At 37.6% G+C, this 20,118-nt stretch overlaps 1 protein-coding gene across 1 annotated transcript; it reads right to left on the minus strand.

Annotated features, from left to right (window-relative positions):
- Positions 1-4,632: 4,632 nt before the first annotated feature.
- LOC104216514 (protein MAINTENANCE OF MERISTEMS-like) lies at positions 4,633-8,642 on the minus strand. The gene is made up of 3 exons (XM_009766573.1): positions 7,238-8,642; positions 5,545-5,640; positions 4,633-4,733 (listed from the first exon to the last, which is right to left on the minus strand). Exons 1-3 carry the CDS (start codon positions 8,640-8,642, stop codon positions 4,633-4,635), a joined length of 1,602 nt encoding a protein of 533 aa, XP_009764875.1.
- Positions 8,643-20,118: the final 11,476 nt, after the last annotated feature.

Raw genomic sequence — 20,118 nt, forward strand, 5'->3', positions numbered from 1 at the left:
TTTATCTCAATATTTTATTCATATAAATAATTACAAAATTGCATCACAAATGTTTTAAAACATTCCTTGATTTAATATTACTATTTATGGTCCTATTAAGTTCAAATTATTTCATAAATAGCCAGATTTACATCTTTTGGTTACAATTGCAATAATTTTGCAATTATAAGCCAGACATACATCACTACATTATTTTACCAGAAATTAGCCCGATATATTTTTAAAATATTTAATAATTATTTTAAAGTATCCCCGTGCATGAAAATTATTTTTTCTCATTATTAGTTATTTTATAAAATAATTTTTATTCAAGTACTTGGGTATTTAACAAATAGCCTTTTTATTTTCAAACTTAATCCTTTTAATACCTAAAATCTACCAGCCCAAATACCCTTATTAGGCAGCCCAAAGACCCTAAGCCCAAACCCCTTATCTACCCGACCCAACTCTTGTTAAATCCTGGCCGTTGATCATTTTTGATCAACGGCCCAGAACTTTCCTACCATAATTAAACCCTAATGACCCCCCCTAAACCTCTCATTTCCTCTCCTCTCACCGTCGTCACCCACCTCTCCTCCTCTCAAATACTCTCCAATCCTAACCTTAATTCACCCTTATCGTCACTCATCTACTGCCGTTCATGGCGGTTTCTCACCACCATCAGACCTCTAATGACCTCTCCTATGCTAGTATCGCCATCTCAAAGGTCCTCGAGGGACCAGGGCTAGTCCGCTTACACCTATGACCCTTTCTTGCCTGTTTCAGGCTGTTTCGGTTCGATTTCGAGTAAGATCTTCCTATTTCGCCTTAAACCTATGGATTTCTAAGCCTACTTCTTCATCTCTGTGTTGTTTTTCTCGAAATTCTAATTTCGTCCTTTGAACTTCCCAGATCTGTGCAAGATCTGAGATGGATCGAACCTATTTCACATGAGTTTTACAAAAATCTTTTGATTTTCGAGTGGTTTTCCATTTTCCTAAACTAGGGTTTCCGAGAATTTCTTTTTTCAAAACGTTTTGCTAATTTTAAATATTCAATCTTCCATTCTTATATGTTTTTGACCGATTTCGTAGAGTTTGCTTTAACCCTAACTAGTTTGTGCTAAAACCCCAATTTTTCGATATTTTGTTTGGATTCTGAGTTTGTCCGGGTTACTTGTGCACTGACTTGGTTCTATGCTTTGGTTCCTGTGATTTTCTTTAGCTTAATTCGATGTCTTGTGATTTTTACCCTAATGTGCCTCTATTAAGGTTCCTGATTCGACTCCTCGACTGATTCTATGTGTCTATATTCATTCTATTTATTCATGGAAAACCTATATTTTTCTCCTTAAATCAGTGTTGTTTTGAATTATTGATTTACTAATTTATTTTGTTAAAACTTAAATGTTGAGTCTTGATTATTTCTTTATTTGCAGCCTTATTTAATTTCTTGCCTTATTTGAATTGTCTACGATACTTGGTGATTCTTACTAATTGTTTCCTTAATTAAACCCCTGTTATTTACCCCCAATTACCCATTATATGCCTAAGTTTCACCTGATTCTTCTTTCCTTAAATGTATTCTGCCTTTACCGTTGGGTAATTACCCTTAATTAAGGGAAAATTATGCTAATTTGTGTGTAATTGATTCTGTGGGTTCCTTAATTTGCTGAATGATTGATCTTCTTTACCTTATTCTCCTTGCTCTTAACTACTATATATACTCTCGTTTATTCTCACTTCTGGACACGAATATTGGTTCACAAAATACTCTTACACTCTTAAAATCTCTCTATCTATTCTTCTCTATTACTTGCAATTCTCACTGACCTAGCCGTCTGTAAGCCAAGGCTAGCTATTTGGACCATATATGCTCTATACTCTGTATTCTCTCTCCTTAACTAGTACGTCCTGATTCAATTCAAAGTCCAAAACTCTATGTGTTTCATTGTTGTTTCAATTCATTAGTTGTGACTTCCAACCTTGTTTATTGTTTACTATCATGTTGCTCAATGTGTAGCTAGCATGCCTAGATCACACTGCCTAACTACTATCTCACCTGGCATGTTGGAGTTTATCTTGTCAGAATCTGTGACTATTTTATTTACCCACAATGATTTGCTTACTATTTTGTTTAGCATGCCCAATCCTGTCTTGTGGTAATTGCATGCATCTTGTTGCTCATTAGCATGTCCAAACTACACTGCTTGTTTACTGTCTCATCCAGCATGTCTAAACTCTGCTTGCTCTATATGTGATCAGTATCTCTAAACTATGAGTGTTTATGTAGTGCATGCCTAGTTTGTTCATTTAAGTCTTGCCTACTCTACTTTACTAATGGGATCTTACAAGGCAACTCTAGTTGTGTGTCTAAGGTCTATATGTTCTCAACATGTCTTTGTTGTAATCTTTATAACTAACTTATCAATTCTACAAATTCTTGAGAAGTCTGTGCATCTATTTGCTTATACACTAGGGTGTATTCTATGTGTCCCCAACCCCTCTCTCCATGTATGGAATCTGTTTGCCAAAGTGTTTCTGAAGCTGTTTGTTCTGTGACTTGTGGTCTGATTTCAAAATGTTTTTCATGCTTTTCTCAAGTTGTTTTACCACCAAACTAGTACTGGTTTTCAAAAAATCTTTCACTTTTAAGACCCTTCTTTACACTGTTCACCAAAACCCTTTCAAAGTTGTGCACTCTCACTTATTCTTAGATTATTAAGTCCTGCCCCTCTGCTGTGTGTATTGCTTAGAGACCCTTGAGATCTCTCTGAACTCTAGCATATCGGGGCTGGCTCTTCCACACTGCACATAATCAGTCCTTATTTGAGAAAGTTTGGGTATGAGCACTGCCTGGGATCCTTGAGGTCCTTAGGGAACTCTGACACACTTGGACACAAGTATGGCAATGAATCTTGGGTATTTGAGACTAGTGAAAGCTTGGTACACCAGGATTTACTTTGGGGCCTACTTCAGGCTCCCTATAGCTTAATTTATATTTATGTAATTTATTCAGCTATTGGTCTGTAATAATTAATTGTAAACAAATATTCGGGTGACTAGTGAAAATGAAGGGTAGTTGTACAGTACTGTGGGTAGAACTGGGTAGAAAACATGCTTCTAGGTCTTACATTGTGTAAATCTATGTTAGAAATCATGCTCTAGGATTACTATATCTATTTGCATTCAAACCATGCCAAACTTGTGCACTAGACATCCTGATTTAGGGCATGCACGTTTATCGCTTCAGCATACTACATATCATGTACCATTATTCCAACTTTTGATTGGTGCATAAGTACTATCCCATAGAGATCCTGCCATTAGGTCAATAATCCCGTTTTAAATAAACATAGTCATCCCATGTATGCATTCGATATCCTGCTTTAAGAACTCTGCTTGCATCTATTTGAACCCTATCTATTTCGATTGAAATAAATAACTGACTATGAAAAGGTTTAAACAGCCTCACACACAAGCATCATGTCTTAAAATAAAATAAAACACTTGTTATAATCTGTGTCATCCGGAATAGCAATGCTTGTAGTTTGAACAATTTCTTAAACTGTTAATCGTCTTCTGTAATTGTGATTGCAAACAGTCTTCCGCCTAGGCAAGCCTTAGGTTATCAGTATCTAAATTGGAAACTTCGTTTGATTGTGTTAAACTGCTTAAGCTTAACAGGCTATAAAACCAATAGGCAAACTGGTTAGGATTTTTCCACTTTCTTTATGCATATCCTGTAGATATTATGTTCTTAGGATTTCTTAACTTCTTCATAATCTGTGTTTTAGACGTGCTGTTTGTTTGCCTATATACGTGCGGAGGTAAATATGAGCCTTCTAACTATTTGTCCCTATTTGCTTGTCCAACATGTTATTTGCTTGCCGTCTAGATTTTTACCTTTTAAAAACCTTAGGTTGTCTAGAACTGTCCAGATTTAGAAGTCCTAAATTCCTCTAGGACCATAAGAAAGGGACGGGTAGTAGCACACTTAGAGGTTGTTAATTAAACTCGCTTATATAACCGCTAAGGGGAGGGTAATGGGTAGAAAAAGAATATGATGACATGCACGTTAATGTCACGTGTAGCCTCTCTCATTGAGGAGTGATTACCAGTTATTGCATGGGTATGATCCTGTAGGCTAATCAACTTAGGACTTCCCTTTCCCAATTCCCCTATGCGTTTAAATTCTATAAACTTCCTCTCCTTTACATATACATGTGTAAGCTGTTCAAACCTCTCTTATTTTCATTATCTGAATTTCCTTGATCATATATGTCTTTATAATGTGAAAACTACCTTTATTTGCAAATACGTGTTGAAACTGTTTACTTGTTAAAAGGACTAATTTACATAATTTAAGTTTGGCCGGGATCCACCGTTGTGGACCGCAAGGGGTTCTTAACACCTTCCCCTCAAGGTTATTTTGAGCCCTTACCCTAATCTCTGGTAATGCAAACTAGTTACATGAGTTAATCTCTCTAGGTGCCCTAACGCACCATAATCCGTTAGATGACGACTCTTCAAGTACCCAATTCCCAAAAGAAAATAAGTTGTTCCCCATAAATATCGAAACCCGAACTCCCGCGAGAAAAAAAGGGGGCACGACAGCGTCTGCAAGCACAAAATGCTATTCTTGAGTCTAAGCTCACTCAGGCAAGCAAGGAACTTGGTTTTTCCAATGCTCAGGGAAAAGAGGTTTCCCATCTGAAAGCTGAGAATGCTGAGCTGAGGAAATAAGTGAAGAACCTGAAGGAGCAGTTGATCAATGATCAAAGGGCTGCAAATTATCAAATGGATAGTCTCATCAAGGCCCTTGCTCCCTGATCCTTCTTGTCCCCCATCCAGTGTCCCTAGTTTTTGCACTTTTTCCCAATCCTCTCCTACTTGATGATTTTAATTATTGATCATGGTACATTAAGCTTTTTGATTTGTGTGATAAGGTTTTGCTACTCCTATGTTTTCCTTCTCTCTTATAATTATTGAGCATAGCTGCCTATTTCTATGCAATGTTATACTCTCGCATTTTGTTTTTAGTTATGTTGTGTGCACACAAGTGGCATGAGTTAATGTTGCTGGACTTCTTTTTGCATTTGCCTGTCTCATTCTTTTAATGATGCCGAAAAGGGGAAGAAAATTGAAGGGGAGAAAGCCGGTTCTCAGGGGAAAAGTGTCTGATTCTCATGTGCAAATCTGACTCTCAAGAGGCAACATCAATTCTAAGTTTTTCATCATCAAAAGGGGAAAATTGATAAGTTACGCGAGTTTGATTGATGATTTGTGAAACTTCATGAAAGAACCAGATAAGGAACCTGATATAATCAGGTCCCTCTTGCTCATTAAGAGATGTCCTGTTGTCTGGATTCATTCTCAAGGAAAACAGACAAAGGAACTGCACAGGGAACATATAACATCAGGTCCCCCGGTCCTTGAGATAGTCAAATCTACAGTTGTTAAAGTTTTTGCATTGTACTTGCAACAACACATCTGCATTTCGCTAGAGACCGGAAATGCGCTTGTAACAACTCTCATGATCTCTCTTATATATACAACATGTTACAAGGATTTGACCTAACACTTGCAGTTGCAAAAACATATAATCTCTCAACTGTGCAGTCGCCTCTGTTTCCCTCAGGTGCATTGAAGAACAAAGCAGCTACAAAACAAAGGATCAGATCATAACATTGAATATGCCGTGTGTCCTTTAGTATTGTTATGTCTTTGTCTTATATTATTTATTTGTAATTCCTACACAGCTTTTTAGAAGCATTTAGTAGGAGATTATTTAACTATCATTGCTTTTGGTTATTGACTAGAGTTAGTCAAGAGAGTCGTTTTGTAATAGAGTTATTACAAAGAGCTTACAATAGAGTTATTGTACGAGGTGAGGGATTAAGAGTTTGATTCCTAGATTGCAATAGGTTGTAATCTAAAGTTTGCTCAATTAGTGACGTTGAAATCATACGAGGGTAGGTCGTGGTTTTTAATCCCGTGAGCTGGGAGTTTTCCACATAAATATTGTGCATTCTTTATTTACTGCCGTGTACTGTGGGAACTGATAGAAAACCTGGTTCTCTATACAGTTTGGTGGACTCTTAGTTTCTATCAACCATTTACTTAAGAATATATACAACGGAGAAAAGCAATTAAAAGAATAATATCAATGTTAAATTAATGAACTTCTGTTGAAATAAAGGAAAGAATTTTGAAAGAAAATTAGATAGTCTTTCTTAATAATACATGGTAACCTTTTTAGTAGTACTACAACAGCCATAATCAAGAGGGTTTAAATTAACTTCCACAATGATTAGCACCAAATTGGGAGAATGATCTTCTAGATGATCTGGCTCACATTAAACTAATACAAGTGATCTGACTCTGTGATCACAAAAGTGGGATCAGTGGTTTGCTAATTAGTTAGCTTGAATATCTTTTTAGCCAAAATAAATATTGGCCTTCATTTCCACTCGAAAGAAATTCTATATATTTAGAGTCATCCGTCTGCGATGATGATGAAAATTTTGAGTGCAACGTCAAATATAATATTTATACACAGTTAACTTACTATTTGTGTCACGTTAATGCCAGAGATATAGAAAGAGGTGGAGTCCAAAATTTTAATTTTATGTATTCTGAATTTTAGAATAATGATCTCAAGTGTTAATAATTGAATTTTAAATTTAATGCGTATATTTTTATTAAATTTTTTAACACACTTATAGAGTTACAATATTTAAAAAAAACTATTGAACTTGGCCAAACTGGCAGTAGTTCTCTTTTCACATCTTGCATTGTAAATCTACAAATTATTTCATGAGTCACTTATTTTGTGAGTTTACATTCAATTTTTCTTTTTTCCTTTTCTATTGCCGGCTTGATATTTGAGCGGCTGAGCCCTATAAATGTAAACTTGATCAAAATTCATCTAATACTTTACAGAAATTTTCAACTTCTTTACCATTCACATGTCGTTATACTCGAGGAAGGCAAGAAAAAAAAGTAAAATCCCCATTTTTTATTTTTATTTTTAAATAAGGATGTTATTCTAAAGCTTGTAAAGGTTCAACATGATAGATTTAGCAGGCGCAAACATTTGATCTTCATTAAATTATAGATAGAATCAAGTCCATTGACAATGACATTACAAAGAAAGGAAAAATTTCAAACTCAGAATAACTAAAGGGTAAAATGCTCATCATATGACAGCAAAAGGCCTATTTATGCTCTTAATATATCTAAACCCTTAATCCTACAGCATTCCATAAACACTTTCCACCATGCATCATATCTATCAGTAACACCAGCCACAAAGTTTTTTGATGGAATGTAGAGGCTCCTGTCTTGAACTCTCCTTGTAAAGTCTGTCCAAGCTACAATATAATTCTCAGCTTTGAACTCTATGGTTGCTGGAATATCTTGATCGTATCCAAATTGCATTGCTACTCGATGTGGAAAATAATTTTCACGCAGCCCTTTTAGCCCGACCAACACACTTGGCCTTATGCACAAAACAAGTAACCAAGCTTTTCCACTTACATTTTGCCCAATCAATTCCAACTCTTCTTCCTCACTGTAAAATGCAGGCGGCACGAATCCGTCCAGATCCTTGGCATAAGGGCGCCACAAGAAATCGGGCGCTGCAACACGGATAGCCAATTGGATTTCCTGAACGCTAAATCCTCTACTAGTCGAGCCCCAACGAGATATCCTCGGTTCCCCACGCCTTATCGCGTTAGGCCTTGGTTGCAAGGTGGGGAATCGTTCCCATACCCAGAGTTGAACTAATAAGAAAGGTGCTTGAATTTTAACTCGCGGAGAATCTCCATCCTTCATTTCTAATATAGCATTTTTGAGTGAACGTAGATCTCTATAGATGCTAGCGAGTACGGCAGGTGCAAGGCAAACTTGTACACCCCGAGCAAGACGAATCGCTAAGGGGAAGACTTCCTTTACCATGTTATTCAAACTCCCCGGGAAGACATATCGCGACAGCCATAGAGCGAGAAAGGCTTCGTGTTCAACGTCGCTACCCTTCCCCATAAATTGTTCTAACCACCAAGAATGAGTGGTTTTGCGATTAGGAGTTCTCACTCCTTCTGTATAAGCTTCCAATAATCGATCGTCTATTCTTACTTCATCTTCTGAAACAAGAAAAGCTGAAGTTACTACACATTCCCCTAGTAGGGAATAACCTCCCAAAACGAACACATCCTCTAAGGTGATCGTTGCTTCACCCCATGGAAAGACGAATGTGTTAGTTTTCGGGCACCATTTCTCCCCGAAAACAAACAATAAATCTACGTTTTTATGGACTTTGTAAACGGAACCACATATGGAATCATAGATACCAGCTCTTCTCCACACATCCTGGAATCTTGAATGCATGTTTCGCACCCATAAGGACCAATTGTCCTGAGGATTCCTCCACCCGTATTCGAAACAGATGTTGGATGGAGTTCGTTGGGGTTGTTTAAACATGAACAAAGACTCAAGAGGGCTAGGAGCACTTTGTTGATCGATAGGGATATAGGTGAGTGAAGGAAGAAGCGTATGGGAATTTCTAAAAGACACATCAAGCCTTTTCGATGGGAAGTTTCTCATCAATTCATTCGACTCTTTCATGATATATTTTTCCCTAGAATTAGATGATGTTGCCATTTGTGACAAGGAGAAGGAGAAGGATGGGAATGAATCTTAAATAGGATCAAACTGCAGGTTGATTGTATGAGAAAGAATGAAGAAAAAAGAATGGAGAAGGCCATTTTATGGTGTTTGAGATGTTTGTTTGAACATTGTAATAAGATTACATAAACCTTGTCAAGATTTTATATAATTGCAAATGGAACAAATTAACGGGAAGTAAGTCAAAATTAGTTGTTATGTTCAACCTTTATTTTTCAGTCCTATTTCTCTTTGAGTTTTGAAACACTTATTAATGAAAACTGGAACTAATAGGAGAAATATGCAGTGTGTGGTTGACATCTATAGCATTAATCAATGAACTAATTAATGTGGTCAGCTCAATATTTAATTAATTTGTGCAAACTGATCAAGCTTATATAATTAGTTACTGGCGCTAATAGATTGGACAAAATTTAGCACATAAATTTTGTTCTAATACAAACTTGGTTTAGTTGACACCCTATATATAGCCTTGCTCCAATTCATCTATTCACCCAATAAATAAATAATTTTGGCCAGTTCCCCTTTCTTTTGGTTATTCAATCTAACAAAAGTTTGACTTCATACAATCTGAATTATTTTACAAGGCATATTAAATGGCTACTCTATTTTTCCTTTATCTCGCGGTTTGAGATTATAAATGATAATTGTAAAATTGTAAAGTTTTATAATAAGCACGGAAATTATGAATTACATAGTCCCCTTTGTTTTCATATTGACTGGTAGTTAGTAATTATTTGGCTGATTTTATAAATCAACCTGCATCCTTCATCAATTATTTATAGCATAATATCTAGTTCCTGTTTTTAACAATAAAGATGGAAATTATGTGTGTAGAAGTGTGTATGTATGCGTGAAAAAACATAAAGACAAGTAATATTGCTATAAAAGTATTATTTTATAATTTTTTATTTTCCCATAAAGAAAAGGTGAATAGTTTAGATGTGTTTCAATAGTGAATGTTTAGATATGATGATATTAAATACAAAAAAATTTACTTTGTTTTAGTGAAATACTAGAGTTTATAATTATCAGTTATACATTTACAGTCAACGAAATCACAAATTGGATCACTCATAATCTAGTTTGAATTACTGAAGTATCTGCATATAGTAAAGGATTAAATACAATGTATATTGACAGATTGTCACAACGAAGAATAAAATCCAGTTTGTATCTGTTGAATATTGAATTTGGATCTCGGACGCTTTATGTGGGCTGACCCGACCATCTAAAAGAGATAAGGTAAAAGAAAGTTACTCAAAATAAATCATAATACACAGTTAAATAGTGATGGGTTAATTTATTATTTTTTTTAATGAGGATTAACTTCTATTTTACATGAATCACGTTGAGTTTCCCTTTCTCTAGAAGAAAAGAAAAGAAAGAAATTGTGATGACCCGATAGGTCATCTAGAGTTTTATAACCTAATTCTGTATTTCGAAGCCTAAAATATCTCATTTTAATCTTTTTTGATTTGCGTGCGCAGTCCGGGTGTTTTTCCTTTTATGTTAAAAAATGATAAAATATGAAATTTTGCTTCAAAAATCTATTTGAGTTGACTTCGGTCAACATTTTGAGCACACGGACCCGGAACCGCATTTTGACGGTCCCGTTGAGTTCGTTGAGTCCGTATGCCCGGAATTGAATTCGGAAGTTCCTAGCCCGAGTCATTAATTTTTGTTGAAAATCGAAAGTTTAAAGGTTTGATGATTTTTAAGAATTGACCAATGTTTGATCTTGCTAATACCAGATCCGTATTTTGGTTCCGGAACCCGGTACAAGTCCATTACTATATATATGACTTGTCTGTCAAATTTGGTGAGAAACGGAGTTGGTTTGGCGTGATTCGGACGTTCGGTTGTTAAAATAAAAGTTTTAAAGTTTTCTTGAAAATTTCATTTGATTTGGTGTCCGATTCGTAGTTCTAAGCGTTATTTTGGCGTTTTAATCGCGTGAACGAGTTCGTATGAGATTTTTGGACTTATGTGATTAGTTGGTTTGGAGCCCCGAGGGCTCGGGTGAATTTCGGATAGGCTACAGATGGTTTTAGACTTAGAAAATCTGGTATTTTCCTCAGCTTCAGCTGTCATCTGGTTTCCTTCTTCGCGACCGCGAAGGTACTCTCGCAATCACGAAGAGTGAACTGGGCTCGGTGGTTTTTTTTCCTACGCGAACACAAGACACTGGTCACAAACACGGAGTACTGGGAGCCTGCTCTACGCGAACGCAACCAATCACACACAAACGCGTAGTGTATTGAGGTGTGGGTAGGGAATCTGGGGTGACTCTATGCGAACGCGAGTCCAGTCTCGCGAACGCGGAGGTTAGGCGGGCTATACCTTCGCGAACGCGTAGAGTCTCTCGCGATCGCGTAAGCCAAACAGGCTCTGCTTTTCGTGAACGCGTCAGGATTCACGCGAACGCAATGAACAACTGACGCTAGTGATTGAAACAGTCCCAAAAACGGGATTTTGCCAATTCTTTCAAAATTTCAAAACTAAAAAACCCTAGAGGCGATTTACCCAAGAGCTTTTCTTCCCCAATTTATTGGTAAGTGATTCTAACCTACTTCCTTTCAATTACCCATTACATTTCTTAAGATTTTCACCTAAAATCTAGGATTTTCATGGTAGAAATTGAGGGTTTAGATAGAATTAGGGATTTTTGTAAAATTAAAATTTAGACCTCAAATTGAGGTCGGATTTCGAAACAAATTACATAACCGGGCTCGAAAGTGGATGGGTAATCGGATTTTTATTCGAATTTCGGGTTTTGACCAAGCGGGCCCGAGGTCAATTTTTGACTTTTTGAGGGAAAGTTTGGAAATTTCAAATTTATACATTGTAATCGATTCCTTTAGCAATATATGATATTATGGAGTTAATTGTGGTTAGATACGGTGATTTGGAGACAGATTCTAGGGGAAAGGCTACGATAGAGCTCTGAATTGACTACAGAGTGAGGTAAGTGTTGAATTTAACCTTGACTTAAGGGAATTAGGAACCCTCAGACTATGTGCTATATGAATTTCATATGTTACGGCGTATATGCGAGGTGACAAGTATTTATACGCCGCCTAATTACTTGTTTTTCCTGATTTTTTGCTTTTCCTTAATTATCTCATTCCCTTTCTTAAATTTTATATGCTCTACATGCCTTCCACGCTTATTTACTACCTGTTAATCAATGTTTTATTCTGTTAGTAATGTTAGATACTATCATATTTTCATGATTCACTGCTGCTTGGCTTAACTGACTTACTTGCACCTTCTAATTGTCATTTACCGGACTTGACTTGCTGTGTAGTATTACCTATGTGAATTTCCATGTTGTAAAAGGTTCTCTTTTTGGTTCAGCTTGGTATTTATTGATCGTAAAGGTTATTGTGATTTGAATTATTGATTTGACTGTGTACATTGAGTATTTGGTATTGATATGGTGTGATCGGGTTGCACGCCGCAATAGGTGAAATAAGGGTGGAATGATATGGTGGAATAAGGGTGGACTTGTGCTGATACAGTGAGATCAGGTTGCATGCCGCAACAGGTTGAATAAGGGTGAATGGTTACTGTGAAATAAAGGTGAATTATGATACTGATATTGTTATATGGTGGAATCAGGTTGCGCGCCGCAACATACATATATATACATATATATAATTTATTATTGTTGATGTTGTTACGATGAAATAAGGGAGGATTCTATGTTGTACGGTGGGATAGGGTTGCGCGCCACAAGAAACTATGTGTTTCTATTACCTTGAGTTGTGTTGGTTTTCAGTATTTTCACTTGAAACTCTAAGGATTGGTAATTCTAATCATCATGGCTTATTTCATGAGGCTATAGCTATTATCTTCCGTTGATTGTCTTATTTTATTTCGTATTTCCTTTTCTGTCTTTATTATATTCTGCGTACAAATTGTAGTGTAGGTGACCCGCCTTAGCCTCGTCACTACTTCGTCGAGGTTAGGCTCGGCACTTACAGAGTACATGGGTCGGTTGTACTCATACTATACTCTGCACTTTTTGTGCAAATTTTGGAGTCGGTCCCAGCGGCGGTTATTAGCGTGCTCGGATCGGACAGCTTGTGGAGACTTGAGGTAGAGCTGCTCAGCGCCCGCAGCTCTACGAGTCCTCTTCCTTTTTTTATTTGGTTGTGTACTTTCTTTTTAGACTGCTTTATGATTCCCTTGTTTGTACTATTATAGTAGCTTGTTCACTCGTGACATCGGGTCCAGGGATTGTATTAGACGTTTGGCTGTTTTAGCTGCCGCATTTTTACTTTGGATTATTGCAGTTAATTCAGTTCTTCCTCATTAATTAATTTTAAACTGTTATAATGAATAAAATATTCTAATGTTGTCTTGCCTAGCAAGTAAAATGTTAGGCGTCATCACGGTCCCAACGGTGGGAATTTGGGGGAGTGATAAGTTGGTATCATAGCACTAGATTACATAGGTCTCACGAGTCTCGAGCAAACTTAGTAGAATTTGGAGTATCGGCACAAAGACGTCTGTACTTATCTTCTAGAGGCTATGGAGTTAGGAACAATTTAACTTCTATTCTTCTATATCGTGTGATTTTTATTCTATCATTTCTGATTGAACCCTTCTACTTGTTCTCTCGTAGATGGCAAGAACACGCACCGCATCTTCAACTGGATAGCAGCCGGAGCCCCCAGCAGCAGCTCCTATTAGGGGCAGAGGTCGAGGCCGATATCGTGCCAAAGGTCGAGGCAGAGGCAGAGCTCAGGCTAGAGCTCGAGCAACAGCACCAACAATGAAGCCTCAGGTAGATTAGCTCAGACTGTACCCGGTGGACCAGCTCAGGTCCCAGAGGGGTTCATCGCCACCCTAGTATTTCAGGGCGCTTTGGTCCATTTGGTGGGCCTTATGGAGAGTGTAGCCCAGGCCTGTACATTTCCTTTGGAACCATCTGTCTCTTAGGCTGGGGGAGGAGCACAGATTCCCGCTACTCATACTCCGGAGTAGATGGCTATCCAGTATCAGACTCCAGCAGCCCCGCCAGTTGGGGTAGTTCAGCCATGAAGGGTGTGATGAGGTTCGGAAAGAAGGGAACGTTGAGGCCTAGGTATATTGGACCTTTTGAGATTCTTGAGAGAGTGGGAGAGGTGGCGTATAGGCTTGCATTATCACCTAGTTTATCAACAGTCCATCCTGTGTTCCATGTGTCCATGCTCCGGAAGTACCACGATGATCCGTCCTTTATGCTAGATTTCAGCTCAGTCCAGTTGGACAAAGATTTGACTTACGAGGAGGAGCCGGTGACTATTCTAGCCCGGCAGGTTTGACAGTTGAGGTATAAGAATTATCCTTCAGTTCGAGTGCAGTGGAGAGGCCAGCCGGTCGAGGCAGCTATTTGGGACGCCGGGTCGGACATGCGGAGTAGATATCCCAACTTTTTCACCAGCCTAGGTACTTTTCTATGTCCATTCGAGGACGAACAGTTGTTTTAGAGGTGGAGAATGTGATGACCCGATAGATCATCTAAAGATTTAGAACCTAATTCATTATTTCAAAGCCTCAAATATCTCATTTTAACCTTTTTCGATTTGCGTGCGCAATCTGGGTATTTTTTCAAAAAGCTTTTACTTTAAAACTAAAATATGAATTTTTTCTTCAAAAATCCATTTGGGTTGACTTTGGTCAACATTTTGAACAAACGGACCTGGATCCGTATTTTGATGGTCCCGATGGGTCCGTATTGTAATTTGGGACCTAGGTGTATGTCCGAAATCGAATTCAAAGGTTCATAGCTCGAGTTATTAATTTTTGTCGAAAATTGAAAGTTTAAAAGTTTGATGATTTTTAAAAGTTGATCAATGTTTGATTTTGTTGATACTGGGTCCGTATTTTGGTTTTGGATACCGGTATAGGTCCATTACTATATATATGACTTGTCTGTCAAATTTGGTGAGAAACAAAGTTAGTCTGACGTGATTCAGACGTTTGGTTGTTAAAATAGGAGTTTTAAAGTTTTCTTGAAAATTTCATTTGATTTGGTGTCTGATTCGTAGTTCTAGGCTTTATTTTGGCATTTTGATCGCGAGCAATTTCGTATTAGGTTTTTGGACTTGTGTGCATAATTGGTTTGGAGACCCGAGGGCTCTGGTGAATTTCGGATAGGCTACGGATGGTTTTAGACTTAAAAAATCTGGTGTTTTCCTCAGCTTCAGATGTCATCTGGTTTCCTTCTTCGCGATCGTGAAGAGTGAACTGAGCTGGGTGGGTTTTTCTTCTACGTGAATGCGAGACACTGGTCGTGAACGTGGAGCACTGGGGTCCTGCTCTACACGAATGCGGCCAATCACACACGAATGCGTAGTGTATTGAGGTGGGGGTAGGGAATCTGGGTGACTCTATGAGAACGCGAGTCCAGTCTCGCGAATGAGGAGGTTAGGCAGGCTATACCTTCATGAACGCATTGAGTTTCCTATGATCGCATAAGCCAAACAGTCTCTACTATTTGCGAACGCGTCAGGGTTCACGCGAACGCGATGAACACCTGACGCCAATGATTAAAACAGTCCGAAAATGGGAATTTGCCCATTCTTTCAATATTCAAAACTAGAAAACCCTAGAGGCGATTTTCCCAAGAGTTTTTCTTCCCCAATTTGGTGATAATTTATTCTAATCTACTTCCTTTCAATCACCCATTATATTTTATAAAATTTCCACCTAAAATCTAGGATTTTCATGGTAGAAATTGCGGGTTTTGGTAGAATTAAGTATTTTTGTAAAATTGAAATTTAGACCACAAATTGAAGTCAGATTTCGAAACAAATTACATAACCAGGCTCGGCGGTAAATGGGAAATCGGATTTTGGTTCGAATTTCGGGTTTTGACCAAGCGAGCCTGAGGTTAATTTTTGACTTTTTGGGGAAAAGTTTGGAAATTCTAAATTTATGCATTGTAGTTGATTTCCTTAACAATATTTGTTATTATTGAGTGAATTGTGGTTAGATACGAGTGGTTTGGAGGGGGATTCTAGGGAAAAGGCCCCGGTAGAGCTCTGAATTGACTACGGAGTGAGGTAAGTGTTGAGTTTAATCTTGACTTGAGGGAATTAGGAACCCTCGGACTATGTGCTATGTGAATTTCATGTGTTGCGGAGTATATGCAAGGTGATGAGTGCGTATACGCCACCGAATTACTTGTTTTCCTTGATCTTATGCTTTTCCTTATTATCTCCTTCCCTGTCTTATATGTTGTGTCACGACCTAAACCGATGGGCCACGATGGGAAGCTGGTACCTTACTCAACCGAGTACCAATATAATGTATCTTTCTTATTACATCATCATATACACGTGACATACGGGCGTAATAGGCCAACATGATCATTTATAAACTTAAAACATATGCCGACAAGGCCGTACAATCTTTCACGTACACGATATATGTCTACAAGCCTCTAAAAGTACATAAACATCATAAAGGTCAGGACAGAGTCCCGCCATACCAAACAATACACGTCTAAATCATACTAACCAAACAAGCAACTCTGAAGCAAATGGAGCGCACCAACATCTTCCGCTGAGTTGATAGCCTACTTGGAGGGCTCTCGACCTGTCTATCGGGACCTGCAGGTATGAAACGCAACATCCCCAGGCAAAAGGACAGTATGAATAATGTACTGATTATTTAAGGCACATAAATAAGTACATAACAGACATGGAGGAAATATAGAGTAAATGACTCCACCTATAAGTTTGAATAACTTTGTAAATCATGAAATAATTATAGTATCATGCATATGCGTATGAATGTCATGTCGTGCATAGGTACATGTTTCATAACATCATCAACCTCTGAGGGCATCCCATCATATCATCTCGGCCACTGTGGGCAAAATCATCAACGTATACCAGCTGATCAGGTGGTGGTACGTATATAACACCATAACCTTTCCCATATCCCATACACATATATACACATACATATATACACGTATATAACGCCATCTGGTCACGGATCAATGTACATGAATGCAATGCATGAAAAGTACATTAATAAAATCTTTCGAAATGTCATAAGACCATTTTGCCTTTGAGTAATATCATAAAGTAAACTCTTTTCAACTTTTATATTTTTCTGAGACCCATGAACAAATGATAAAATATTATGACACATGGAAATTCAAGAACATAGATATCTCTAATACTTCTATGAATAGAGTCATTTATGGAATTTGTGCATTTGCACGTTTCGTTCGTATCGTATGGATCATGCCAAAAAGAAAGAAGGGATAGCCTTAACATACCTTAGCCAATTCTCTTGTCAATCCTTCTAACACACGTTGATTGCGATAAACTATGTAACGGCGAATAAAAGTAGGGAAAAATTCGTATAATATTCTTGAGAAAAATTGCACCGTACTTCCTTAAAATTGTAAAATCTCACATTGCTAAGAAATTTCATTTGAATTCTGCTTCAAGAGAATCACGTCACAACCATATGAATCTTTAACCTTTGACAGTAGGCCCCACTTTATGACTTAGTTGGCCAATAATTTCTCCAATCTTTGCCACCTTTCATATGAAATTAAGAGTCATCATTCAAGACCTCTATGGCTGCCACATAAATGGTTATAAATCTTATCCAAAAATTATCCACCTAATTCCTTAATCAATTCATTAATTCCCACTAATCCAATAATTAACTAATTATCCATATAATTAAGAATTATCTCACATCACTTAAAATACTAACTACTTTTAGCACACCTTATATACCTTACTATTATGGCCATGGGATACCTTGTATGGTACTAGTTCATAAATATCGGGTATTTTAGCTCGGTCGTATTTTACCCCAAAATGCCAAGCTTTGACAAAAATTTATTTTCTTTGACTTACTTCCCCTTTCACCTTCACGAATTTACTTATCACTTGTGAAATAGCATAATCCTTATAATTTTCAAATAATCTTTTACTTGGACTGATGTCAATTACCTTACGACAAATTCAACGTACAATACTTTAGGGTATAACATTGTCGTAACTTAATATTGGGAAGCGTGACATCATCGTAATGTAATAATGCAAGGTGTAAAATCATCGTAATATATTACTGCAGGGGTAACATCATCGTAATATATTACTGCACAACATAACATCGACGTAATACTGCAGGGCGTAACATGTTATATGCTCTAAATGCCTTCCACGCTTATTTGCTACCTGTTAATCAATGTTTTCTTCTGTTAATAATGTTAGATCCTTTCAAATTTTCATGATTCACTGCTGCTTACCTTAACTAACTTACTTGCACCTTCTAAATGTCATTTACCGGACTTGACTTGTTGTGTAGTATTACCTGTGTGAATTCCCATGTGGTACAAGGTTCCTTTTTTGGTTCAGCTTGGTATTTATTGATCGTAAAGGTTCTTGTAATTTGAATTATTGATTTGACTATGTACATTAAGTATTTGATATTTATATGGTAGGATTGGGTTGCACGCCGCAATAGGTGAAATAAGGGTGGACTGATATGGTGGAATAAGGGTGAACTTGTACTTACACGGTGGGATCGGGTTGCATGTCGCAACAGGTGGAATAAGGGTAGATTATTATGGTGAATAAGGTGAATTATGATATTGATATTGTTATATAGTGGGATCAGGTTGCATGCCGCAATATATATATTATTTATTGTTGTTGATGTTGTTACGATGAAATAAGGGAGGATTCTGTGTTGTACGGTGGGATCAGATTGTGTGCAGCAGCAACCTATGTGTTTCTATTCCCTTGAGCTGTGATGGTTTTCGGTATTTTCACTTAAAACTCTAAGGATTGGTAATTCTGATCCTCACTTGCTTATTTCTTAAGGTTGTAGCTATTATCTTCCGTTGACTATCTTATTTTGTTTTGTATTTCCTTTTCTGTCCTTATTATATACTGCATACAGGTTGTAGTGTAGGTGACTTGATTTAGCCTCATCAGTACTTTGTCGAGTTGAGGCTCGGCACTTACAAAGTACATGAGATCGATTGTACTCATACTACACTCTGCACTTCTTGTGCAGATTTTGGAGTCGGTCCCAACGGCGGTTATTAGCGTGCTCGAATCAGACAACTTGTGGAGACTTGAGGTACAACTGCTCAGTGCCCGCAGCTCCTGAGTCCCCTTCCTTTTTTTAATTTGGTTGTGTACTTTCTTTTCAGACAACTTTATGATTATTTCAGACCCTTGTTTGTACTATTCTAGTAGCTTGTGCACTCGTATCACCAGTCCAGGGATTGTATCAAACGTTTGGTTGTTTTAGCTTCTGTATTTTTATTTTGGTTATTGTAGTTTATTCATTTCTTCCTTATTAATTAATTTTAAAATGTTAAAAATAGATAAAATATTCTAATGTTGGCTTGCCTAGCAAGTGAAATGTTAGGCGCCATCACGGTCTCGACGGTGGGAATTCCGGATCGTGAAAGAAACTTACTTCTTGTCATGATCCCAATACACCAGTCGTGATGGCGCCTATCACAATACTAGGCAAGCCAACCCAAACCCCTAATCACAGTAAATTCCTTTTAGTAAACTATTTTTCTAATACTGATTAAGTTTTAAATTTGCATTAGAAATATCTAAATCACTGAAATGTTTGGAAAGACAGTATAACAACAACCCAAACACAGCCCAACATTCTGGTGTCACAAGTCTAGAGCCTCTAAATACAACAAGTTCGACTGACTAATACATAATAAGCCCTAAAATGTAGAAAACAATGATAGAAAGGAGGAAAGCAGGGTTGTGAACGCCGTGCAGCTACCTTACAATCTCCGGTAAGCTTCGATAATGCTGGGGACCCTCACTCTGCCGCTCGGGCACATGGATCTACACACAAGGTGCAGAGAGTAACGTGAGTACGCCAACTCAGTAAATAACTAAAGTAAATAAGGTCTGAGTGCAGAGATGAGCAGTTAAAAATCATATATAAGAGTACACAACAGAGTATCAAATCAAACTCAACAGTTTAAAAGCCAAATTCTTCGTAAAACTTCAGTTTCAGTTGAAATACATTGAAATCATTTACTTAGCATTTTTTCAACAGAGGCTTATTATAAAAGAAGAGTGAAATGAGCAAAAATATCATAAATGGGGCCCTCGGACAAGTTATCACTCATAAATATAGCCTCTCGGGCAAGTCTCTCAGTCACTCGTGACTCATCTCTCGTCACACAGTACTCACACTCAGCACTCAGGTTCAATAATATCTCATAATGGTAATAATCATAATAACCGTTGCGGCGTGCAGCCCGATCCAAAGTTTATAGTCGACTACGCTCACTGGGGTGTACAAACTCCGGAGGGGATCCTATAGCCCAAGTGTCATATCGCTGCGGCGCGTAGCCCGATCCAATATATATATCGCTGCGACGTGCAACCCGATCCATATAAGTATCGCTACGGCTTGCAGGTCGATCCATAAT

This window comes from Nicotiana sylvestris, chromosome 9, assembly GCF_000393655.2.
Source record: "Nicotiana sylvestris chromosome 9, ASM39365v2, whole genome shotgun sequence".
NCBI classification, from domain to species: domain Eukaryota; kingdom Viridiplantae; phylum Streptophyta; class Magnoliopsida; order Solanales; family Solanaceae; genus Nicotiana; species Nicotiana sylvestris.

Coding starts and splice junctions, on each gene's coding strand:
- LOC104216514 (XM_009766573.1), bottom strand. CDS start 8,642: ATGGCAACATCATCTAATTCTAGGGAAAAATATATCATGAAAGAGTCG. Junction 5,641..7,237: donor GAAAGTGTTTATGGAATGCT/GTAGGATTAAGG, acceptor TTTGTTTTGTAG/CTGCTTTGTTCTTCAATGCA. Junction 4,734..5,544: donor AAGTGTTAGGTCAAATCCTT/GTAACATGTTGT, acceptor CTGCTCCTTCAG/GTTCTTCACTTATTTCCTCA.